The sequence below is a fragment of the Colobus angolensis genome, unplaced genomic scaffold (assembly GCF_000951035.1).
Source record: "Colobus angolensis palliatus isolate OR3802 unplaced genomic scaffold, Cang.pa_1.0 Scaffold369, whole genome shotgun sequence".
Taxonomy (NCBI): Eukaryota; Metazoa; Chordata; class Mammalia; order Primates; family Cercopithecidae; genus Colobus; species Colobus angolensis.
Genome location: NW_012117032.1, coordinates 366,737 through 393,488, shown reverse-complemented (window position 1 = coordinate 393,488; position 26,752 = coordinate 366,737). Strand labels below are relative to the sequence as shown.

The 26,752-nt window shown below is 37.0% G+C and overlaps 1 protein-coding gene across 4 annotated transcripts in view; it reads left to right on the top strand.

The window, feature by feature from the left end:
- The window catches only part of SERPINB7 (serpin peptidase inhibitor, clade B (ovalbumin), member 7), a 55,298-nt gene that overhangs the window by 13,596 nt on the left and 14,950 nt on the right, over window positions 1-26,752 (top strand). For 2 of the 4 annotated variants that reach the window (XM_011953579.1, XM_011953576.1), the window contains exons 1-2: window positions 11,449-11,790; window positions 18,649-18,834. In XM_011953579.1, coding sequence (XP_011808969.1) covers window positions 18,667-18,834 — 168 coding nt within the window. In that variant the 5' untranslated portion in view covers window positions 11,449-11,790; window positions 18,649-18,666. Of the gene's footprint in view, window positions 1-11,448; window positions 11,791-13,857; window positions 13,901-18,648; window positions 18,835-26,752 lie in introns of those variants that run through there. The other 2 variants (XM_011953577.1, XM_011953578.1) reach the window with 2 other exon arrangements.

Below are 26,752 nucleotides of genomic sequence, written 5' to 3'. Positions count from 1 at the left end.
TCTTTCCTGAACTGGATAAAACTATCTGTCTGACATTATCATCTACAGGCTGCTCAAATGTAACATTATCAAAACAACTTTCAATTCCCTCTAGTCATCTGCATTTTGGTAAAAAGCAAAGCATCTACTTAGTTATATAAACCAAAGAAACTTGAAGTGATTATTCTACTTCTTTCATTACCTTCCACATCCAATCAGCGAGTTCTGCTAAATACACTTCCGACTTTGTGTAAATCCATTACTTTTCTCCATCTCCATTTCTACATCTTGTTCACAGCATGGTTAGCCTTCTCCTGTCCTATGCTGAAAAGAGTGGAGACTCTCGTTCCAGGCCATTCTTGCTGGATAACCATGGACCTACACAGGTCCAGTTGGGGTCTGTGATGTGAAAGAATAGAGGCAATGGAGAGAAAAAAAGTATGCAGAGATTTTCCCCACATTCACTGAACTTTTTAGAGCTCTCTTTTCTGCTACTGAAGCCAGAACAAGAGGGCTTATCTTGGATTCCACTCTGTCTGCTTCACAATACTCAATTCAGAGTTCTGGGGTGGGCTGAGTTAAATAAATAAATGTATTTATTCAGGATGGGAATAATAGAGGGGAAAACTCACCATTGTCTTGTTTGTATGTAGAATTCTGTTCTTCCCAGATCAGTCTGTTGATATTTACTTTTTAGAGTTTTCAAATATCCATCTACACATTCTGTCCAGGTCTTATAGTTGAGTCTCGGGGAAATAAAAGAAAGACTGTGTTTCCTCCCTCGTCTTTTCCTTGGAGTGTTAATGGATTATACTAACAGGCTTTCTAATATTGAACTGGCCTTGCATTACTAACATAAATCTTTCTTGGTTGTGATGTGTTATAATTGTCTTAATTTAATGTATCTTAATTTAGGAGAGCTAAGTAATTAAACATGTGGCCAAAGTACATAAGAAAGCGGCAGCCCTTTATTGCAAATATGCACACACTCTCCAGCGTGGTTTCCCGGTCCTCAGGTATGGGGGCCAGGGAAGTCGCGCCAGGGAAGTCGCGCCGGCGCTCTCTGGTGAGGTTCCCCGGTCCAGGAATGCGGGGGCCGCAGAAGTCAGGCCGGCTCCTGCCAGCAGCGGACTTTTATGCGTTGGTACTGGAAGGGTGAGGGCAGTGGGCGGGATAAGGGCGTGATAGGGGCGTCTCCATAGGCGTGGCCGGGTAAGTTTCCATCGCTTCAGATTGACGTCACCTGGCGCATGCTCGGTTGATCTGGGTCTTCCCCGGCGAGGGCTGCATTTTCCTGCGTGCGGGAAAGTTGGTGAGGAAGAACCCGGAAGCAACATGGATTGTGCCTTTTTGTTCACCTTCCTGCATCTTGTCCTTTTTCCCTCACCCAAACAATAATTTTTATGTATTGCTGGGTTTGATTTACTAATGTTTTACTGAGGATTTTTCCTTTACATTCATCAGGGATATTTTTCTCTAGTTTTCATTTTGTGTTCTGCCTGATTATAGTGTTAAGGTAATGCTGGCCTCATAAATGAGTTGGAAAGTGTTATCTCTCATTTTCTGGAAGAGATTGTGTAATATCGGTGTTATTTCTTCTCTGAATATTTGGTAGAATTCTCTAAGAAAATCATCTGGGACTTGAGATTTCTATTTTTGGAAGGTTTAAAACTGCACATTTAATTTTTAATAGGTATAGAACTATTCAGGTTATTTGTTTAATCTTGGGTGAGTTTTGGTAGTTTGAAGTTTTTCACAGCTTTGTTCTAGCCCTTCGAAGTTGTTAAATTTATGTGCATAAAGTTATTCTTAATGTTTTTTAAAAAATTCTTTTGTTATCTGCGGTGTCTGTGGAGTCTGTAGGTCTCTTTCCTTCCCGATATTGAGAATTTATATGTTCTCTTTCTTTTTTTTTTTGACAGTCTTGTTAGGGGTTAAATCTTACTGATTAATTTAGGAAATTATCTTTTGGATAGATTTTCTGTATTTTTTTTTTTGATTACTGCTCTTTTCTTTATGATTTTCTTGTTTCCGTGTGCTTTGGGTTTATTTTGCTCTTGTTCTAGTTTCTTGAAGTGAAAGTATAGATTATTGGTTTGAGACTGTTCTTCATTTTTTTAATTACGTAGATCATTCTACCCTTCTTTTCTTGCTTTTCTATAACCTTCCGCTCCAACAGTGAGAAAATTTGACTTGCACCATCTTTCATCCATTTATTTAATCTTTCCATTCCACTATAATGATATCAGAATTATTTACCTGTGCTCCCGTGAGAAACACCTTTATTGACCCGGCCACAGTGCTTACGTGCAGTTTCTTTTGCCTTTAGTCTTACAAACCACCTATTTCCAAAATCACTTAGGTTCACTCCTTTTCCCTTTCAGTGAGTTCGTTTCATACATTTGCAATATAATTAGATCTTTTCGTTACATTTTGCATGTCTTTCTTCCTGTTAAGGTTTTGAAAAGTCAGCTTTGTTGAACTACAGTTATGTATAACAAATTGTGTCGATTTAAAATGTAATTCAATGAACTCTAACAAATGCAAAAACCCATTGCCACACCCACGAAAGCACTGCCACCATCAATTCATAGAATGCTTCTATCACCCCCAAAACTCCTCCAGGTCCCTTTGCCATCTGTCCTCCCTCCATGCTTGGACCCAGTCTACTGCTAAGCTCTTTGTTACCATAGATCAGATTATGGCTTTGTTTTAGTGATTTTGAGATTCATTCACGGTTTTGAGTGTTATCAATAATTTGCTCTTTTAAAAAAATGGACTAGTATTCCATTGGTTGGATATACTACAATTTATCTTTATTTTATTTAACCACCTGTTGAGGAATATTTGATTTGTTTCAAGTTTTTAGCTATCGTGAATGAATGAAGTTACTGTAACGCTTATGTACAAGCACTTTTGTGCAAATAATCTTTTTTCTTGGGTAAATAACTTGGAGTTAGACTTCAATGACACCATGTTAGATGTTTTATTTTTGTCTCACAAGCCCTTGAAGAGAGATGAACAGAAAATTTGAAATTCAATGAAAAAGAAAAATTGAAAAATTTCTGTTGATCTCTCTAAAAGTTAATTTTTTCCATCATTTTCATTAGTACATTTTGATTTTTATTATTATATTTCTTATTCTAAAATTTCTATTTGCTACTATTATCTATTTTCTATTTTCCCACTTATTATAAAAGTGTCTGAAACCACTTGTTAGAGCCTTTTTATAACAGCTGCTTTAAAATCCTTGTCAGATAATTCTAAAATCTGTCTCATCTTGGTGTTGACATCTGCTGATTATCTTTTGCCATATGAATTGAGATTTTCCTGGTTTTTGGTTTGACAAGTATTTTGTATCATGTCCTGGACATTTTGAGTATTATATAATGAAACTCTGACTCCTGTTTAAATCTACTTTTTAAATAGACAGCAGTGGTTTTAATGGCAATCGGTGAGTTCTGGTTTTAATGGCAATTTAATTGTCAAAATCTTTGTAGTACTATTCTCATCTGCCCTGTTTTTGCACTAACCAGCAGTCAATCTGAAACTATCTCATAGTTTAGTCAACAAAGCTTTTGCTCTATTGATTCTGTTCATTTTCACAGATTAATGGAACAGTGGTGAACTCAGGACTTCATATACAAATTTAAATCTTTCTTTTCTCCATCTCCCACTTCTTTGTGATTGTCCTCAAACCCCCTACCTGGGAGGGGAAGGGGTACTACACTTTTGCTAGTGTCTACTTTCTTCAAGGTGGTAGTTGACAGGATCCCACCTCACGACTTTGTGTACACAGTGTGAGTAGAGGGGAAGGGCTCTGTTATCTGTGTGTCTGGTCACCATCAAAGGGTGGAGGCAGGACACTGCTGCTTCTGCTTGTGTTTACTTAGTGTAGAGTGGGATTGTCATTATGGTTCTACCCTACAGTTTTTACAGCAACCAGGTCAGTGAGGAAGATAGAGGGTGTTACTTCTCTTGTGGCATCTGCTTGTAGTGGAGTGATTGTCATCCAAAGGATTCTTCTTCTTCCTGGACCTCTGGTTAGAGAGATTTTCTCCCTGCCCCTGTTAGTATTTTAGCAGCAGGGTGTGGTTTGCAGTGGCACCTAGGCTGGAATGTAAAGGAAAACAACAACAACAACAACAACAACACAAATGTAACACGAGGTGGCCCCTCAAGTCCTGAGATTCCTAGCCAGTCTTCCTTCCTTTCTTCCCCTTTTAGAGTTTTCTCATAGTTACTCTATGAGAAACTTGCAAACCTTACCTTATTTTATTTCCAGTCTGTACATGCACACACACACACACACACACACACACACACACACACACTCACACAGAGAGATTCCATAAAATTTTATTCATCTTCATTGGAACATAGGGGGCTGATAGTCTGAGAAGATGTTGCCAGAGTGGGAGAAAAACTGAACTTCCAAAGATGTGCATGCATTTTGCATGGTGGAGTGGGGTGGGTGGGTCATATGTCACTGGGTGCTGTAGGAATGGGGATAGTATGAACATGTACAAGAAAGTAAGAGACAAAAGGGAAAGGGAGGCATAATTGTGGTGAGGAAACAGTGCATTTGAAGAGAGATAAAAGGACATTTAGTTGCTGATGTGAGTAAAAGTTTGGGGATGGGAAGAAATACTTTAAAAGAATGTAGGAAGTACTTTTGATGTTGGCATGCTTTGTGAAATCCTTAGGGAGGTCTCCTTAAGGAAGCCTAAGTGAATGACATGGGATTTATGTTTTCTTTGAATATGGTTTCCTGCACAGACTGGATCCTGGTGGTTCCCAGTTTTTATTCTTAGTTTTACTTTTATTTTATGTTTTATTTGTAATGAAATTGATAGAATTGTAAATGAAACGACCACAATAAGATAAATTCTTAATAGTTTCCTAATCTTATTAGACTTCCCTTTAGTTTATACTTATTTCATGTGTTCTTGTGTGTTTCACATACACAGAACATATTGTGTTTTTCTTAAAGACACAATTGATACATGCTATTGCAACTTTTGCCCATAAATTAAAGGCATCCTTCTAAGGGTTCACATAAGTTGGAAATTTATTACTCCAAAAATAATAAGGAAACTACTCTGAGTTGAAAGGGTTTACTTTTGTTTTTGATAAGGTTATATATGGAATTCTCTGTTTCTCATAGACCTTTATGAGAACAGATGGACTGTGATTTTTTAAGCAGATTTTGTGGGGATATTTATGAATAAGTCAAGATAGTAGCCGTATTGTCTTCTGACTTCTAAGGATAAGTTTAAAAGGATGTAGTGGGAGGCAAGCCCAGAAATGATCAGGAAGGCTTCATGGTTCAAAACGAAAAAAAATCATAGGCACCCTAGGATCTATTTCAACTGCTTTTTTTTTAACTTTTATTTTAAGTTCAGGAGTACATGTGAAGGTTTGTTATACAGGTAAACTGCATGTTGGCGGGGACGCTGTGTAGAGATTATTTCCTCTCTCAGGTAATAAGCATATACTTGAGGGTGGAGGGAGGGAGAAGGGAGAGGATCAACTGCTTCTTTTTTGAGAAAGACACAAGCTTTCTGAGCCCAACTTTTCTCATGTTGTAAAATGGGAGACTTTGACTTAAATAATGTCTAACATTTCCTTTAGCTTACTATCTATCTATCTATTAATAAAGGAAAAATTATATATATATTTACTTTCAAGGCTGCTGAATTTGCATATTTAATTAAAATTAAAGTGAGGACTTAAGCATCACTCTGCAAATGGAAGAATATAGGTAGATGTTTTAAAGCTCCCATTTACAAACAGAACAATAATGTTAAAGGATAAGAAAATAGAGGCTTGTAGGAAAATTAAACACATCGTTTATATTGAACTTTGCCACTGAAACTGGTCAAGGTAAAGCTTAATAAATTTAAAGATTTAGAACATTTACTTTTTCATGACAAATAATGACATTCAAAATGTGGTGATAAAATAATTTAGGAGATGAAATGGGACCATTTATGGCATTTCTTTGGGAAATTGAAATCCTGAGGTAGAAAGTGAACTTTAATTTGCTTCTAAAATTAGATTTGGATTTTGTTTAGGAAAGCTCCCTGTGTTTGTTCCTGAATCTCATAGTACTAAAAAATTCAAATAGAAAAGGTAGCACTGATAACAATAGTGATTCTTCAAGACTTGATTCTTCAAGAATGTACCGTTTATTATTCTGTTGTTTGGGGCCATGACAACGTGATGAAATGATGTAGCACAAATAAGTGGAAACCAGCAAGGCCTCCTGCAGTTGGAATTCTGATCAGAGAGATTATAGGAAGTTCCATTGACTGCATTCATTTAAATGCATGAGGAGAATACTATATCATGTTATTTATTGCCAAGTGAAAGCTGAGATTATTCATTTCAAAAGTAAAAGAGAAACAGAAGAAGGTGGAGAAACTAAAGCAAGAAGAGAAGAGAGGGTAACTATTTACATGTAAACAAGAGGTGTAGAGTAATTGAATTCCTTTATGTCCTGCCCACAGTAGAACAACAGAGAATACATCAAGAAGTAAAAATAGACCTAACATGCAATCACTTAGAATGAATTCACATGATAGAATGTGCAATTAAGCCATAGAGCTTGCTACTACAAGATTTTATTCAAATAAACAGATAGATTAGAAAGATTAGAGTTGGTAAACACAGTTTATATAAAAATTTCAGTGTCTGGAATTTGGAACCAACAACAAAAAAAATCAAGCAAACAAACAAAACACAAATGGCATCAGCTTCCAGGGAATAGGCTTATATATTTAAGGACGTGCAAAGAATATCCCTTAATTTGGAACATGAAATATACCCAGGTCATTTCCATTTTCTGGGCACTACACTAAATCTAGCACCCCTTACCATGCCCTTGCCATTAGTATTTGGTCACCAAAGAATTCTTAAATCTTCAGCCTAAATACAGAGCTCTATGTAACCAGAGTTCACAGCCTCCTCTACTGACACCTCATGTAATCCTGAATTAATCCCTAGTAGTTTCCTTAAACCCCTCTCATGTGGAAGCTGTTCATTTCTCATGTGCACCTTAATTTAGGCCAAGAAGAGAAAAAGACTTTTCTTCTGGCTCTTTGTCATCATTTTTAAGTCATTTTTTTGCCGTTTTCTTTTACTATTCTTCCTCCTTTGAAGTCCTACACATCTACATCTGCTCCTTCTTTCCAAGCTTGGTCATGACTACCTGCCAAGCTCCAAGCTCTTCCTTCAGAACCCTTGAGGATTTTGACATCTGTACCTCAGTTTTTTCTTCCAGCTTGTCCCTGGTCTGAATGTCCACACTGGATACCATCTACTCTCTAGCCATTTAACCAGTTCAGCACTCCGTTTTGTTGGGCACCCCTGGACATTGTTATCTTTTGGAAATGGTTCACTTTTGAAATTCTGAGCTCTTTACCTGCAATCACAGCCTTTGTGTACTCCACCCTCCCATTAAACATGCTTAATAACACCTTGTCTTCAGGTGTAATGATGTCTATAATCTTAAAGTCCAGCAAGCCTTCTTAGTTTCTTTTATATTCAGCCTATAAAGGCTCACTATGTTCACCAGTTACAAGAGTTTGGGGGTGGGAATCTGATGTGTTGATGTCCATGGTCCTGAAACAATCTCTGGAAGACCATGAGGAGGGTCACACCCACCTCTTTACTATGCACTGTCCAGGCTGGTCTTCATGGTCTACTATTTCAACTGCACTCTCATTAACGCTAAATTCTAGTCCACCACATCTGCGTTCATGATTCGCAATCTAACCATTGATTTTTCTCTACCTTGCTCTTGGACTTTCAATTATGACTGTAGAAAGTCACATAACCTTGCTACTTAGCTCCTCTACAAATATTGAATTTCTGGCCACAGCCAGTTGTCTGGCCTTTCCAAGTCTCTATAGAAGTCTGGATTATTGTTATGCCTATTCTTTGAGTGTGGGAATTTCCCAAGGGATCTTCCCAATGTTTTTCCTTTTTTTGCTTTGGACTCTATCTGGAAGTCACATCAAAGGTTTTAGCGGCCATCTAGATGTCAGAGACTCCAAACAAGCATCTTTATCACCAGCCACTTCTTTTGTATGCAGGCTTAAATATTCAACTACTTTTTCCAAATGAATGTTCTATGGGCATTTCAATTCCAATGTATTCAAAGCCAAACTCATTATTTCCTCTTTCCCCATCGTTCATCGTCCTCCTGCTGAATTCTCTGTCTCTTAATAATATCATCATCAGACAGTCAAGCCTACAGTGTCCCCACCATTCCACACCAGATTATTAGGTATCTGCTAACTATTCTCAGAACACATCATGTACACTAATTCCATGAGCGTTTGCTCATGCTGTTCTCTCTCCCCTGGGATGCTTCTCATCTTCATTTTCCCTGATCCAGATCAAATGCTACCTTATTTGTGAGGCCTACTTAAGACTCCCACTTTCAATTATTTCATCCTGAGCACTTCCATTTGCTTGCCTTTCTGTCCTATCACTTGTTTCGTTTTACCCTGGCACATTTCATTAATTCAATAACATTTATTAAGCCCCAAGTATCTTAACAGACACTATAATACACAATGGGAAAGAAATAGGAATAAGTTTTGGTTTTTGGACTGAAGGAGTTTATATCTCCTGGTATCTAGAATATAGCCTTGTAATTGTGGGCACCCATGTGTTGAATTTGAGTTAATTTAAGAAACAAATCTTGAAAAAATGGTAAAAGTTGTTTAGGTAGCTGGAGAATTATCATGAATAAAACCTTTTTGAGATTGGCAGTTGTGATATCTATGTGGAAAAACATCACGTTTCTTTTAGATTTAGCATGAGAATGACTTGTGAAAAGGTAGTGCTTTCCTCTAATTATAATAATTATTTATTATTTTTAGAGAGATGGGGTCTGGCTATGTTGCTCAGGTTGGTCATCCCCTAATTACTTAAAAATCACTCCCTAGTTTTATAGGACACCCAAGTTTTGGAGAAGAGAATAACTTTGGCTCCAGATAAGACCACTTTGTTTTACTTTCAAGGCTTTTGATGGGAAAGGTGGACATTTTAAATTTATTTTATATTATGTCTTTAGAGAGAAGGTATGGCTAGTGGTTCATTTGGGGAAAAGGGGAGAAATACTTTAGACAAAGCCTTCGTATAAAAATTTACAGATAGAGTATTTAGTGGTAATAGTAGAAAGGATTGAAAAGTAGTTGGGTGATATGATGGTTCGGAAGTCTCACAAAGTGTCTCCTTACACTCATTTATTTTAATTGAGTCAAGGAACTTACAAAAAGAATGCATGAGTAATGATGGATAAGGTGGGTGAATGAGGAAACACAAGAGTCTCTGTTATTCAACTGGTCCCAAGGATAAGCATCTGCCACTGGAATTGATGAGATGCCAAGCAATAGAAGACGCAGGGACAATTAGCCTCCCTGCTAGGTGCCTGGTATCAAAAGAGTGAGGAAGGGCTCTTCTTCTCAGTTCTTCACTGGACCAAGCGATGATGCCAACCCTGTGGCTTGGTGTCTATGAGGGCATGGGGAAATAGTATTCTTGGCAGAGACACTGGTGTTCTCTGAAGACTGAGAACATTGATGAGGGCCCAGAGCAGGAGAAGAGAAGCACAGAAGACCCGTGTGGTGGCTGCAGCTGATGAACAAATCTGTTTCCTTGGGAACCCTTAAACTTCTTAGCAAGCTTCGTCCCTGGGTAAGTGAGGACAAGAGACAGTAAAATGTAGGTTATTACAATTCATGTTTCCTCATCTATATGCATAAACTGGCAAGGCCAATGGAAATTTCGATTATCGTTGTATGGCAAGGGAGAATAATTAATGTAACACACCAATCCACAGGACTCCTTTCTTCTCAGACTTATGTCACTTTGGGATTGGTTAATTGTAAATCAACTGTTGCAAATACAGTAGTGGGAGGGATGTCTGAGTTAATGTGAAGAAGAAAACAATGGTGAGTAGAGCCTTAATTATGGATGACTCTTGGTACTTCCAAGAAGATTATCCAGGGTGTGTGTCACTTGGGTCACTTGGTTTTTACCTATTGACCATTTCACCACTTTAAAGTACTTTATATCCTCAGTAGGTAAGAAATTGAAAGGATGTGGGATTCAAAATATTCAGCCTATGAACACAGCAATTAGAATATGGAGAACAGGGAATCCATTTGTAGGCGTATTTTTTTTTCATATTAATAACAACCTTCTCCTTCAGAAAGTTCGTCACAACTGCTAAATCAAAATTAAATTTCAGGGATTATCTGCAACTTTACTTTTCTCTATGATTATACTACTCATAAACAATCATGGAGGTGAGCAATAACTACTCTATTCAATTTTGGACAAGTTAACAGGACCCTCTCCTGGGAAAGAGACAAAACTCCACAAAATTGAGAGGCGAGCAAGTGGAAGATGATGGTACCTTCTAATTCCAATAGCTTTTTACAATAGAGAACCCAGTGACTTGGATAAATGTTGGCTGTTTTGAAAACACTCAGGCAGAAGGACCAGGTTTGCAGTCACTTCCGTGCATAGTAGGTGAAGGTAGGTGCAACATACAGCTCAACCTCATGATGCTAGAGCCAGAAACCGAAATGTGTTGTTGCCCCTCTGTGGTGTGTTCTGATGGCAAAGGTGTAGGCAACCAACTGGGCCCAACATACCTTTCCCTATACCTGGCCAATTTTCAAAGCGCAAACCCACTTTAACAAACTCTAGTCTGTATTATAGGAGGAAGGATCTGGGTGGTACAGACATGGCTTTCCATTGCCAGATCAGAAGGGTGGAGGAGAGGCTGGCAGGATGACAAGAATGAATGAACACACCAAGTTTCAGCTCCTATCTGAAGCTGCTCAGTTCAGGTAAGCATTTAGAGAAGCCAGGTGGAATAACTCAGAGGGCAAATGTTTCTCTGGAAAATTCCAAGCCAGAGAAAATTGGGAAAAAGAGGAAAGGATGGAAAGCAGTACAGAGAAGCCAGCTAAAAAGGTTAGAGGTCAAGATGAAAATATGAGATTAGAGAATGATAGAAAACATTGTGTGAGATTCTATTTTAGGTCATTATGCCAGGGAAATTTACACAGGATAGGGTTGAAAGAAATTAGGCTGTAAGATGAGTGGCAAGTTGCAATAAAATGGCACCCTAAACTCACCAAGTCACTGTTGTCACTGCTATCATGCCTTAGTTGGTTTGATGTCTAGTTAGTATATTTGTGCATTTCTCACAGAAGAGTATGTTTTGACCCAGGCTGACAAATACTGTTGATTCTGAAATTTGTTTTTTTGGTTATGTTAAAACCATTGTCATTATAAGAAACAGAGATGGGAATATTGCCTCCTCAAATCTGATTCACATACAAACTGAATGAACCACATAACAACCACCTTAGTCAGATACTATTTTGAAACATGGTCCAAAACCTAAATGCTTATAAGATTCTTGAGGGACAGTGCTGTGCTCTGAGTCATAGGGAAGCCATCCCAGAAGCCAGGTCTACCTATCAATAAGCAGCTGCCTGTGCAGGGTGCAGGCTGCACCTTTGGACAGCCTTTAAAACTGAATTCTCAGAATTTTAGAACACATTTTTATCTAGAAATGCTGACTTTGGTTCATTAGGTAGTGGTAAAACAAGTTCCCTTCAAAGCTCTCCTTCATCACCTTCCTAAGTGCATGGAGAAAAACACCTAGGGCTGAACAGTCTTGAGAAGTGTGGAAGCATTTTCTTTGTGAGTGAGAACCGATCACCTAGAGAAAGAAGATCAGATTGCCATCACTGCTTCTGGGTATCAGATGCTAGCGTGAGTACATTGTTGATTTGCTTATCCAGTTATTGATTTGCATTATTGCTCTTATCTTCTGTTGTAGGTGAGAGGTAAGTTCACTAACGAATCTCAAGGAAGATGTAAATGGCCAATGACCATGCTCAGAGGTCTGAAATCTCTCCAGGTCACCTCCTTGGAGGGATGCTTTTCTGGTGGGGCAGCTTGTATCACCATACACAAATGTGCTTGGGTTTGGATTCTGCTGGAGAGAACACTGTGACACTTGGTCTCTTCCTTGGGCCATGTCAGTCAGTCTTGGACTTATTTTGCATCCCATTCTTTACTTCACTGATGCCTGTGTATCCTTGGCTTGGGGTCCCATCCCTTTGTCCATCAAAACCTGCTACCAGGAATAGATCAATTATTAGTTATACACAATGTGCCATGACCCTATCTCAGAGGCATTTGGTCATTTGGCTTCATGGTTTTTTGTTCTTGCTGTTGTTGTTGTTGTTGAGTTTTAAAATAATGAAATATAATGTGGCTACATAAAGGTGCATTCAATAGATGCATACAACTTAATAATGGAACATTGCCAGAACCTCTAAAACCTCCCTCCCCATTCTTTTACCAACAAAACCTCCCCTCACACCAGGGGTAACTAAAGCAGTTATATCCTTGGCTTAGTCTGTCCACCCACGTAAGCATCCTTAAAAGAACAGTTTGGCTTGATCTTTTCATGAAGGACATCTTACTGTGTGTATTCTTTCGTGCCTGATTTATTTGCCTTCTAAACCTTACTTCTATCAGTGGTGTGGGAACGGATGGCTACTGCCATGGTGATTTCAGACAGTCTTAAGAAGATGTAGAGTTTTGTGGTCAGAAACCTTCTTGTGTGCCTTAAGATAGTGCAAACTGAAAGACCATGTGCCGGTGTGAAGCATAGTTTTTGGGTATACTAGATAAACCAAGGTCTGTGAGAAGCTCGGGTAGACAAAGGGAAGAAGTGGGTCCCAGTGGACGTCCAATGAGGACTGGGGGGGTTTAAATCATTACAACTATGATAACTTTATCCACAGTTGATCTATAAAGTGTACTATGATATACTTTTCACAATGTAAGCTTTCTCTGGAGTTAATAATTATCAAATTTACTCATTTTTGGATATTTGTTTGGTTTCTAAGTTCCTATCACTAATGTATTTCTTTTCTTTTGGTGGTAGATATCCCTCTCCATGTGCTGAATATAATCTAATGCGTCTCTGTCTCTGATAGCATCTTCACCTTAGAGAGCTTCAAACAGTCAGCGTACTCAATTTTAGCATTAACCATACAATGAAAATAAAGGCAGTACAGGCAAACACTTGTGGGAAATAATGTGTAAGATAAAGTCAGAAACACTAAGCACAACCCTACTTCTCCTGAGAGGGACAGCTCACCTACGTCCTTTAAATACAATGTTCCCCAAATACAGCATAACTACCATGCTGGTGATTATACACATAAATAGCAACACACACATATATATGTGTGTGTGTGTACTAACGAAAATGTAATTGGTGTGAATTTTTATTTTATGGATGAGAAAAGGCCCACTCTATTCTATAGCACTTTGCTTTCTTCACCTGTCTGGGACGGCAGTGCTACTCCTCCATGATAGTTGAATTTATAGATGTCAGAATATGAATTATTCCAGGTAGGGCTCAGTTGTGTTCATCAAACACCAAAATCGGAGCAGGGAGGAGTCAAATAAACAACAACAAAAATCAGTAATTGAATTTCCACATGTAGGAAGTGCCAGTTGTGCCTTAATGTAGGGATATCTAAATTTACTACAGAAAAATGTGACGTGATATTAAATATCAAATGAAATAACATTTCATGCTAAAATTTGATTCATTAAAAATATATATTTGACTACTTTGAATTAGAGCTGTAGCTAATATTCTACAGACTTCTTTTAAATTGTTCTATAAAGCACCTGAACATTTTCATTTTAATGACATTATTTAAAACTATCATGGCCATCATAAAAAAAAAAAAAAGTAGGGAGTGTCTGAGTCAGAGGCTTTATATTTCAGAGTAATGCAAGGAACTCTTTCAGACTCACCCAACCAGCGGCCAACTTCCTCTATGAAGACAGTAAGGTAAATATTTCTGAAGTTCATAATTTAAAGTCTGGCCAGATCCTTCGAAAAAAGACACACACACAAACACACACACACACACACAGAGAAAGAGAGAGAGAGAGAGAGAGATCTTGGTTACTTTGTGTCTGAGACATTAAACTCATAAACAATATCCAAATCGGATACTGGTCTTCTTGTCTGCTTCTCCACCTTACAGCTTGTCTATGACTGATTTAAGCGGTGTTGTGGGAGAATGCCATGGGAATCGGATGACAGCTGAAAAATTTATGTTCCATCTTTGAAGAGATAAGTGGGGATTATGTGCAAATCGAGATTCTATATTTCCTGTGTTCTTATTTAAGGCATTATAGGTTGGAATATACTAAATTTTGAGATTAGAATTGAACTCTTTTAAGTGCATAATATACTAATTTGATTAGAGGCTTATCAAAATTTGAAACTATGTTTTTAACAGAAATACAAAGATTTTAAAATATCTCTCCCAGTAGTATCTGTGTAGCATCTGTGTATCTGTGTAGCATCGTATATGTGTAGCGTAGTATCTGTGTAGCATCGTATTTGACTTATTGATAAGAATAAAAATTACTCACATTCAAGTGATTATTCATTTCTTTCCTATATATAATCCTATAATATAATCCTAATTCAGTAAATGTAAAACTTTTTAAAAAATAATGTATCATGAACTATAATTAATTTTCTATGTACAGGCAAAAGTATCCTAAGACTAGATAATATTTTTATCAAGCATTTAAGGCACATAATCAGTTAGGTGTAATAAGTTAGGTCCATAAAATAGTATCATAATTTCATGTTTCATTGAATGTGTTTTGTGCCTGAATTTTCTTATGCGTTATTTAAAAACTACCATTTATTTTTTATTAAACTTTAAAAAGAACCTTTAGTGAGAAAATATCTATTTTTATTGTTGTTTTGACACAAATAATATATTGGCTACAGGATGAAAGTATAAAAAAGTTCTCAGATTAAAATAGACCATAAGGAATCAAGTAGGCTTCAGGCTGCCATGGACTTTTAGACCCTCAAGTCTGAAGTTTGGGATGTAAAAACATCCATTAGTACTTGCTAATTTGTGTGAACTCTAAAATTATAAATTAATTGCATGTTTGTTTGTTAAGTTAAAATATTTATGCAAGACATGGAAGAATATAATATATTTTTAGCAAAATGAAAACTTAGACTATAAAGCCAAGCTCTTTTATAATTTGAAAAGAACTTTCCTGCGTTGCCATGTCCAGACAATGAAACACTGGGTAGTGTCACACTGACATCTTCCTTAGGTAGCTTTAATGTAATTTGTTTTCGTTTTCGATTTCCTTAGTTATTTAACTGGGACTCAAGTCAATTGGTAGCTGTTGGTGGCTTGCCTGAACTTAGTTTATTTTTTGTTAATGTTTTATCTATTTAAGTTGCTGTGAAAGTATTTATAGGTGAAAGGAAAAATCATAGTTTTGGTCTCGTGCTAATTTTTATTTATGTGTCACCTGATGAAAACTTTGGTGTGTAAAACCATCAGTTCGGCCTTAAATATAATTGTTTATTTGCCAATGAGAATCAGACTTTATATCAGATGAGGAGAAACAAATCTTACTTTTATTCCTGGAACTTAAACAGTGCACCTGCATAGAGAAAGATAATAAAAATAATTACGTGAAATGGAACATACTTTTTGGTATTTATTTTAAACATACATGAACATGTCTCTACAAGAGTGTTAAAGTATATACTATTTAGTATCATCTATCATTTTAAGAGTTATGACTTGAGAATTTATAATTATCTAGGAATGCCTTGGCTCATGTTTCTCTGTCATGATTTTTTTTTCTAGTATGATTTCTCTGCCATAAAACTTACCTAAGCTAAACATTTATGTACTCTGTATCCCGAATGAACACATTTTGCGTAGCTTCTCTTTTCTTTAATAAGATTATAGTTTCATTAATAATTTAGCATGGAAATAGGATGCCTGAAAGTTTAGAATGTGAAAATGTGTGATTGGTGCTTAGAAAGTGATTAAAGAATACTACTCAAAAGTATAAATTTTTTTTTTTGCCCCAAAGGTTAAAATAGTAAGGCATAATTTGTAAAACAACAGGAAGAATTGGAACTTCAACAAAGAGAAATGTACCTTAAAGTGTATTTTTGCACTTTGGGCATGATAGCTTCCAGACACCCATTGGCCCGTGCAAGCAGGTTTCTAAACAGGGTCATTTAAAAATCTTTCAGGTCTTATTTCAAAAGCTCTAGCTCACATTTTATCAAAACGTTACAATACACCCAATCTTCTACTAAATATAATTTTCACTGTAAATACTTTGAAAGGATTAATATGACTTTGCTTTCGAAATTGCTTTCCTAAGAACAATTGATTTCATGTACTACTGTCTGATTTTCAGCAACCAGCATGAAGCCTTGGAAATTCTTTATGATGGAGAGAATCCAGCACACAATTGCCTTCTAAAATTAATGAAATTCTTACGAATACTAAATTAAATAGAAACATCAGCATAGATTTTGTTTTCAGATATTGTAAACTTGTTAATTTTAATCTTTTTTTCATGTTTTAGAAGGAATACTTATTTTTAGGTCTAAAATATGATCTGATATACCTGATGTAAATGACGAGTTGATGGGTGCTGATGAGTTGATGGGTGCAGCACACCAACATGGCACAAGTATACATATGTAACAAACCTGCACGTTATGCACATGTACCCTAGAACTTAAAGTATAATAATAATAAAAAATATGAGTACTATAAAAAAAATAAAATAAATAAAATAAAATGTGATTTGAATCCCTTAAAAGTTTGAGGGCCTTTGGCACTGCTAATATCACTCACTGTATAAAGCTGTCCTTTTCCTGCCAACTCCCATCCTGTGTACCCAGCCCTAACTGGCATTGTTTCTCATCTCCTTTGTTGCAAAGAGTTTCTCCTGTAGCTTTCATCACAATTGCCACAGCTTTTTACCCTGGATTACTTGGATTAGGTATAAAATCAACACACTTTTTTTCTGGGTGACTTTTGAAAGAACATAGGTGTTCTTTCTTAAAGATATGTGGGGTGCAAATGATTTTCTCACCTTGTGTGCCTGGGTGTAACTGAGGAGTATGACTTATAACGAATTCTACATAGCTAAATTTGACCCTGGAAAACAGCATCATGTAGGGCATCATGCCTCGGTGGTGTTCTCTGTGCTTGGAATTCCACAGTGCAGAGTATGGGTCCCTCAGGGACATTCTTTCTGGAAACGTTTGCTGTCTTTTAGGACAGGACAGGCTATTACCACTTTACAGAAAATAGTAAATGCAGCAGCTTCAATTCATTGAATGTCTACTCAGGATCACGCATTGTACTAGAAAAGTTTTTTTTTTTTTTTATTTTTCAAACTCAAACTCCCATTTGACATAATAAAAGTTAAAAAACTTATTTTAATTTCATTCACAATTTAAAAGGCCTTAAGTATTTGTGACTGCGACAAAGCCAACACAATGGCAATTTTAGAATATTCTTCTTTCAGACTGCATGGCTTTCCCTCCTTGTGACCCCCTTCCTCACCCACAGCATGCCAGTCCCCAGAGGCCTATGTGTGCTCTTCTTATGGGACAAAAGGTACAAGGAGGTATGATTTTCTGTTGAGAATCACTATGCTAGATCCTGTACATAGATCATTTCACTGAACAAGATGAAACTTAGAAGTTCAGAGAAATTAAAGACTTGACCCAGTTCACACAACTACTAGCAATAGTAGCAACAGCATTGAGACTTGGATGAAGTCCCCTAAGGGTTTGTGACTCCTGGCATCTGCAACACCCGGCACCTGCCACACCATCAGATGTAATATTATTGGACATTCATGAGGAATAATTTGGAGAATTCATGTAAGTTCATTTAGTCTGAGACAACCCCAACTGTGATTTTGAGATCAATTTGAGTTGTGGAGAAATTCTGCAAAAAAAAATTACCCAAGTGGATCCCTGAAGAATTCCATGGTGGTGGTAGCCCTCTGTATTTCAGAAACAACATCGTGAATTTGAAGACAATCTCCAATTTGTTACTGCACCCTGGGTTCTCTAGCAAGAAATAGGCCTATGTGTTGAAAAGTCTTGTGCATTTTCTTGATCTGTACTCTGATAATCACATTTTGTATTCCAAAAATCAGGAAATGGTTTTAAACAAATTAATACATTTACGGGACCAATGATGCATAACACTTAAAATTAGGAAAAAAAAAAAAGTAGAATGTATGATTGTTCTAAGAATTTACAGAGGCCATATGGAGAGAATGGATTAAAAATGATGTGTTAAACCTCAAAAATTTAACATTGCATTGAATTACAGGTGGTTTAGAAAGCAAAGGCTGTAGTGCCTCAAATAGACTGTCTAATATTGTAATATTTACTTTTGCTCTCTTTCAGTTCAGAAATCTGGGGTGATTTGAGAAATAGTGAGCCCCATGAATGTATCTGCTTGGGAGTTGGAAACAGGCCACTCACAGGCCACTGAGGATAGAAATGTCCACCAACGTGAAGAGATAGTTTTAGGGTATTAGTGACAAGGATACTGGGCCAAGGGAACTTTTCCCTTTTTGTTAGAGTTATGTGATGATTACCTCCAAAGCTGAAAAAATGAAGTTTTAATTATAAAAAATAAATACATCTAAAAATATAATATTCCTAGAAAATGTACCAGGAACTAATTTCATTTTCTCATTGTCCCCTAGGCTGCAGTCCATTTCACAATGGCCTCCCTTGCTGCAGCAAATGCAGAGTTTTGCTTCAACCTGTTCAGAGAGATGGATGATAATCAAGGAAATGGAAATGTGTTCTTTTCTTCTCTGAGCCTCTTCGCTGCCCTGGCCCTGGTCCGCTTGGGTGCTCGAGGTGACTCTGTCTCTCAGATTGATAAGGTCAGTCTCAGCTTTTGCAGTTCATCACTGGGACAAATTGTTTTTCCCACGAGAACACTTCGTTGCAGTGGTCCCCATGTTAATGGAGGTCACCGTGAGGGCACAAGGTGTCACATCTTCACACATCTCCACGAGGCCCTCTTTGGGTGTGAAGAAAGCACACAGCTTGCAGCACTTGTTTGTGAGCCAAGAGGCAGCAGAAATATTCCAAGCACTGCAACTTTGATGTTTTCCCTTAGTGCAGTGGTTCTCAAAGTGTGGTTCCCAGACCAGGATCATCAGCACCGCCTGGAGAACTCGTTAGAAATGCAAATGCTTGGGCTCTACCCCAGAAGTACTGAATCAGAAACTATGGGTGTGGGTCCCAGCACTCTGGGTTTTAATGAGCTCTCCAGGTGCACCTGCAAGTTTGAGAACCACTGCCTGCGTAGATACGGTTGAGATAGGAGAGTTAGAAGGAGATTCCAGTGACGTCCCAGATTCAGGACTCGTTACCTGGGCACAAATAACATCATAGTACATTCCAGATAATAGCAGTGTACCTGAATGGTCCTCACATTGTCATCATCACCACGTTCACCACCACCTTCAGGGAATGCTTATTAACACACCCTTGCACACAGCTCTGGGTGCACTTTACAGGGAAGTAGAATGGTCAAGGTTTCCCTCCCTTCTCAGAAAATTGCCACTGAAACTCAGTAGCTCAACAGCAGGTGAGATGCCAGGTCCAGGCTACATGCAGAGGCCTTGATGTCATCCCTTTCTGCCCCCACCTCCCCATGCCCACTCCTTTCTGCACTATTCCTCCCACTATTTTAGTTCAGAAAGGCTTGCCAGAGGAATCTGGTGCCTGTTGTAACCTGTCATACCTCAGTTCATATGGAAAATCATTTGTGTAGATAATTTAAGCTAGAATAATTCCTTCCTTTATCTAGATAGCTCAGTAAATATTAATTGCTAGAGAACAACTACAGAGTCTTAGACTGCTGTTTTTTCAAGCGCTAGAGTAGTTTACGACCTAGTACATAGGATACTACACTTCAATGACATGATAGTAACAACTGTCTGCTGAGAACTTTATCAGTGTTCAGGATCCGGGATAAGCCCTAAGAATATGATATTATTTGATATTCATGTTGACACACTGAAGTGGGAATATTATCCTGATTTTGTGGAGGGGTGACCATACTGCGTGCTGGTAGATGGCGGACCTGAGATTCAAACTTAGGATGATCTTCTACAACTGGTCTTCTCACTTTTGACACTACTGACACTTTGGGCTGGATACATCTTTGTTGTGAGGGGCTGTCCTATGCAACGTTTAGCAGCATCCCTGGCCTCTCATCAATAAATACCAGCAGCATACCCCTCCCCCAGCATGACCACCAAAAGCATTTCCGGGTATTTCCAAAGAATACGCTCAAAAGCAAAATCAGTCTCCAGTTGGGAACTGCTCTGAAGCCACCAAACTGAAATTATAGCTCAGAGTACATCATTGTGAAGCTTCAGTATTTTCAAGTTAGTATTTTGACAAATAAATATAAAGCCTTTGAAAAACATTCAACAAATAAAAATGTATTCATTCATAAAAATGCATAACGTTTCAGAACCAAGTGAGATGACTTGGTATCGTGGAAACAGCCTTGGTCCGGGAGTTCGAAGATTGAGTCCAAGTTCTGACCCTGGGAAAATCATTTCATCTCTGTGGGCACTAGGGTCCTCACCTGTGCACAGAGGATGTTGATTTGATGATAAAACGAATAAAGACAAAAACCTTACCGTTGTCACTGTTCAGTGTGTTAGACAATGATGTACAGACGTTATGCCTATGACTAAAGCTTGATTTTAATGCCGCGGAAGACACTGCTTTTACTTACTGTGTGCTTTCATGTCAGGGGCAATCTTTCAGATCCTGTCTGGTATACCTTCTGAGGTCCCCTTGCCCTGCACCTCTTGCCTGGTGGGCCAGGGTCAACAGCTCATGAGTCACGGTGAACTGAGAGAGCTACTGTTCTGCTGGAGTTTGCTCTGTACTCTTTGCTGCCTCATCAATTACTCTCATGTGTGACTTTTTATAACTCTTACTATTATGATCTTGCATGAAAAAATATCTAAGAGGAGAAAAGGCAGCTAGAGACAAAAAAGCATTCATCTAATTTATCTGTGCACACTTTTAATCCTCTGTAAATGTCTTCTAGGAAATTAATTTTCAGCTTCTCTCCTGCCTCAGTTTGTTTCTCATTGCAACACTCGACCCTTGTCACCCATGAATCACACATTTCTATTTTAGATGAATCCAGACTCAATTTATGGCTTCCAACTGTGTGTCTCTTTTAAGCATCCCCATGGATCTGTGTTTCTTTTTCCTTTTGATGCTCAAAGTGTCATAGCTGGGCCAGTAGATATCTCTTTAACCCAATCTTTTTAAACAATCCTTCCCAATAACTTTACAATATTTTTGCTTTCTGACAAGACGTTCTGGGCTTATCTTGAGTTATCTTGGCTCCAAAAGGAGCTCAGCTGTTCCTCATGAAACTCTGGCTCATTTACTCTATTAAATATATGTTATAGAGTAAATATATATGTTTACTCGATTAAAGTCAAGAATCAGTGCGCTTGAGGTTCAATGCAGTTGAAGTGCCATGAAGGCTGCTCACCATTTGAGTGAAAGAGCTGGAAAAGCGTATTTACTGACCAAGTCATGGGTTCAGACTGACCCTTTTTTTTTTTTTCATTTTTAGTTCTAATAATGCTGTTCTTTCTTATAATGTTTGAATATAAAAGTTTTAAAAAGTGATTTTCCTATTTCGTAAGCTACTCGCTCCTCTCTTCTCTCACAAGACATTTCCATTGAAATTCATTATATATACATATGTGTATACATATACACACACACACCCCCACACATTTCCATTGAAATGCATTATTTTATATATTATATATAGTTTAGATTACACATGTTTGGATTACATATGTATGAGAGTCATATGTTTGGACTTTCTTCTCTCTCACAAGACATTTCCATTGAAATACATTATGAAATATATATACACACATACATATGTATTTTTCTGAAGTCATATGTTTGGATTATAATCTTATTTAAAAGTTTACAAATTTGAATTTTCTAAAATGCAACCGAGTTTTACAAAAAGCATTTAAAAATAATCATTAATATATATTACTTATTCAACCACTCTGTAAGAAGAAATAATAATTTTATAATTTGGCATCAATATACAGGTAGAAGCCCAAGGATGATTCATAGTATCCTTTTTTGTAAAAATCCTTAATCCAAATGTCCTGAAATTGCTTCCACTCTATAGACCCATGATTTTCCTGATTGCCGTCATCTGAATTCATTAACCACTTATCAGAAAGAAAAATTCTGATTTCCCTACATAAGCACATGAGGGAACATGAAAGTATAGCACACTTTGTATTTCAGATAGAAACACCAAAAAATTAGATAAGAAAAGTAAGAAGAGGAAGAATTGTGATAAACAAGCCCTTTGAAGTTTTATCTAATATTTATCACACACAAATATTTACTGCAGGTTGACTATCCCTTATCTAAAATGCCTGGGACCAAGTGTTTTGGATTTTGGAATTTTCCCTTTAGGGATTTTTTTTTTAGATTTCAGCATATTTGTTTATACATGAGATGGGATAGGACCCAGGTATAAACATGAAATTTATGTATGTTTCGTATACAACCTATACATATAGCATGAAGATAATTTTATACAACATTTTAAATCTTTTTTTTTAATGAAACAAAGTTTTGACCGTGACACATCACACGAGGTCACGTGTGGAATTTTCCACTTGTGTCATGTTGATGCTCAAAAATTTCAGAATTTGGAGCATTTTGGATTTTGGATTAGGATGCTCCACCTATAGCATCATTATGCATCTTTAATCATGATAGTTTTACTGTTGAATCTACAGTTTCTTGAATTTTTGTAAAGATAAAAACAGACATGTATCATTTCAGTATTTGACCCTTCCAGTTTACTAACATTCAATTAGGAATATCAGAAAATCAACCAAATTCATATCAAAAGAGAGTAATACTAGTAATGATCAAAGAATAATGTTAAATATTTAAACTTATTAAAACTTTATTCAAAAAGTTAAGGAGAATGACTTCCGGATAGTCATATAATTTTAAAATTATTGCCTGGGTGCCACAAGCATTATCTCAGAAAATATGTTAGTATGTTTGAATCACTTTAACATGGTATTTTATATTTTTGTTCCATGTGTATATTCCTAAATAATTCTTTCCAATGGTAGCTTTAGGACTATTTAAAAAAATAAAATAAAATCTGAAAAGAACTGCAGGGAGGTTTTAAAAAGTTACAGTCTGTCTTAAGATAAATTTTGGCCAATGAGAAGGGGAGATTCCTTTCTCTGCAAGGCTTCACATAAATTACTAGGTTCTTTTTACAAGGTAGAGTCACAGGCCATATAATGACATTTTGGTCTATGATGGACCAAATGTATGAGGGCAGTGCAGTAAAATTAAAATGAAACTGAGATATTACTATTATCTAGTGATGTTGCAGCCATCATAATATCATAGCGAAATGCATTACTCACGTGTCTGCAGTGATGCTGGCATAAGCCAACCCATTAGACTGCTACTTGTATAAAAGCCTAACACATGCAATGATGTACAGCACATAATGCTTGATAATGGTAAGTGACTATTACTGATTTATGCATTTACAATACTCTACTTTTAGTAGTTATTTTAAAGTGTACTCCTTCTACGTATGAAATATAAAAGTTAGCTGTGAAACAGCCTCAGACAGACCCTTCAGGAGTGATTCCAGAAGGAGGCATTGTTATCGTAGGAGATGATGGTGCCATGCATGTTAATGCTCCAAAGACCTTTCCGTGGGACAAGATGTGAAGGAAAAAGAAGTGATATTGACAATCCTGACTCTGTGTAGGCCTAGGCTAAAGTGTTTATGTCTTATTTATTCACAAAAAAGTTTAGAAAGTTAAAAAATTAAATAAATGCAGCTCATAGGATAAGAATATAAAGAAAAATATAATTGTACAGTTGTACGATGTCTTTGTGTTTGAAGCCTAGTGTTGTTACAAAAGAATCAAAATGTTTTTAAAAAATAAGTTTATAAAGTAAAAAAGTTAAAGTAAGCTAAAGTTAACTTATTATTGAAGACAAAATTATTCTTCATAAATGTAGTGTAGCCTAAGTGTCCAGTGCATGTGACGTCTACAGCGATATACAGTAACATCCTAGGCCTTCACATTCACTCATTACTCACTCGCTGACTCACCCAGAGCCATTTCCGGTCCTGCAAGTGCCATTCATGGTAAGTGCCTATACTGTTTTGCCAGTTTTCATCTTTTATATCGTTTTTTACTATACCTTTTCTATTCTTAGATGTATTTACATACACAGATATTTACCATTGTGTTACAGCTGCCTACAGTATTCATGCAATACAGGTTTGTATTTGGGGAGCAATAGGCCATACCATGTAGCCAAGTTGTGTAGTAGGCCATACCATCTGGGTTTGCGTAAGTACACACTGTAACATTCGCACAATCACAAAATCACCTAATGATACATTTCTCAGAAAGAATCCGCGTAGTTAAGTGATGCATGATTGTAATGAGTAGAAGGTTTAAAACTTTGAAGAGCAGATATCAGGCAAATTATATTTTATAACTTATATTTATATAAATTTACATAGCCATGTATATTTTGCTCAAGACATTATGTCATAATCAAATATGACTTCCAATATGTTCTCAGCCTTTACTGGTTAAACTTTCCTCCTTGAACTGTTTCAAAGATTAACGAGCTGGTCCCATCAACTCCTGACCCCTCATTTTAGGAAAGAAGGATACAAAAGGACCACCTAAGTTCCAGCTGGTCACTGCTTATCTCTCTCTCCATCTTATACTGAGATGATGGACAGTGATGACTTTCATTTGAAACTTTTCATTCTGGGAGGCCTTAGAGACAAACTTCATCTATTTTCTGACATAGGATGAAACAATTATAATGATATAGTCCAAAGTATAAAGACACATGTTTTTATTTCCTTTCTTGTAGTAGCCCAAATAAATAATTCCATGGAGTGGAAGGTCCCTGTTGAACCTTCCTTTCCTAGTGACAAGCGACCAACCCCACTGTTGACCACTGTTCACCAATGATGTCGCAGCCACAATAAAATTGACTAAAAAACTGAGGCAGGATTGTTTGAGGATACAGGGTACTCAGCATATTCTCTCTCTGAATTCTTTCAATTGGGAAGAGATAACTGCCATATTTTTAAAGGCATTGAAAATCTACATTGGCCAAGAGCTTATTCTATTTTCAAGTAGAGTTGTTGCAAAGATGCAAGATTCTCAAAATGTAGTGAAAGTTTGAAGATTAAAAGACTTCTTATGTTTTCATCGTCTTTTCTTTATCATAACATGCATAGATGTTCTTGTAGACTGATGTGACAGGTCCTTCAGTACCATCGGCTCACAGTGACAGTTTATCAAATCTACAGATCTAAAGACTAAGAAAGCTCTTCTATAAATCAAATGCTGATGTTCCCATGGGCTGTTGAACCGGAATTGTTCAAGGGTCTCTGTTACACAGTCCCTGCAGGTCCTAGTTCAAAATTTTGAATTTTGAATTCTTCCATAGGTGAAAACATGCCATGCATAGTCACTATTGAAATAAAAATCACTTGTAAATAATTAGGTGATGCAAACTACAACTTAATAACTGCAATGACTTCTTGAACTTTATTGTAAGTATGGACGTTTCTAAACTGAAAAATATTAAGCATTCCAGTTTTATTATATTAGGAATTTAACAAATTTTTCTTTAAACCCACTTAATATAAAAATCCCCAAATTCAACATATTTTAAATTTTATAAACCTCTGTAAAATAATTTTGAATTAAAGGAACAGAGGGGGCAAGTGCTGAAAAGTTCTCTTCTTTTGTCAGAAGCTACCACGGTGAGGTTGATGCGTGCAATGATGATGGGATTAGAAACAGTCAGCTTTGGGGAGGAAGCATTTAATAACTGTTATTCTGTATATACATTGCTGTGAGAAAATCCTCTATCAGACTAATATGGTCAAAATTGTGCCTGATAGACAAAATACAGTTTTTAAATTTGGTTGGTACAAATGACTACCTTAAATAAATTTGTACAGTGTGGCCTTTGTGTGAGACAATGTGTAGTTATAAACAACAAGACAGAAATATAAAGGATAATATCGAATATTAGAGAAGGAACAAATTCTAATTATGAGTTTGTACTCTCAATAAGCTGAAAGCTAGCGGAAGCTCTACATGTTGAAAACTCCGTAGTACATGGGGTAGGGAGGGAAGGGGAGAAAGAAAGACTTTTAAGTGTTCATATGGATTTGACCCAGCAATCCCATTACTGGATATGTACCCAAAGGATTATAAATCACTCTGCTATAAAGACACATACACACCTATGTTTATTGCAGCACTATTCACAATAGCAAAGATGTGGAACCAGCAATGATAGACTGGATAAATGCCCAGCAATGATAGACTGGATAAAGAAAATGTGGCACATGTACACTATGGAATGCTATGCAGCTGTAAAAAAGGATGAGTTCACGTCCTTTGCAGGGACATGGATGAAGCTGGAAACCATTATTCTCAGCAAACTAACACAGGAACAGAAAACCAAACACCGCATATTCTAACTCATAAGTGGGAGTTGAACAATGAGAACACATGGACACAGGGAGGGAAACATCATACTCTGGGGCCTGTCAGTAGGTTGAGGACCCTAGGGGAGGGATAGTGTTAGGAGAAATACCTAATGTAGATGATGGGTTGATGGGTGCAGCAAACCATCATGGCACGTGTATACCTATGTAAAAAACCTGCA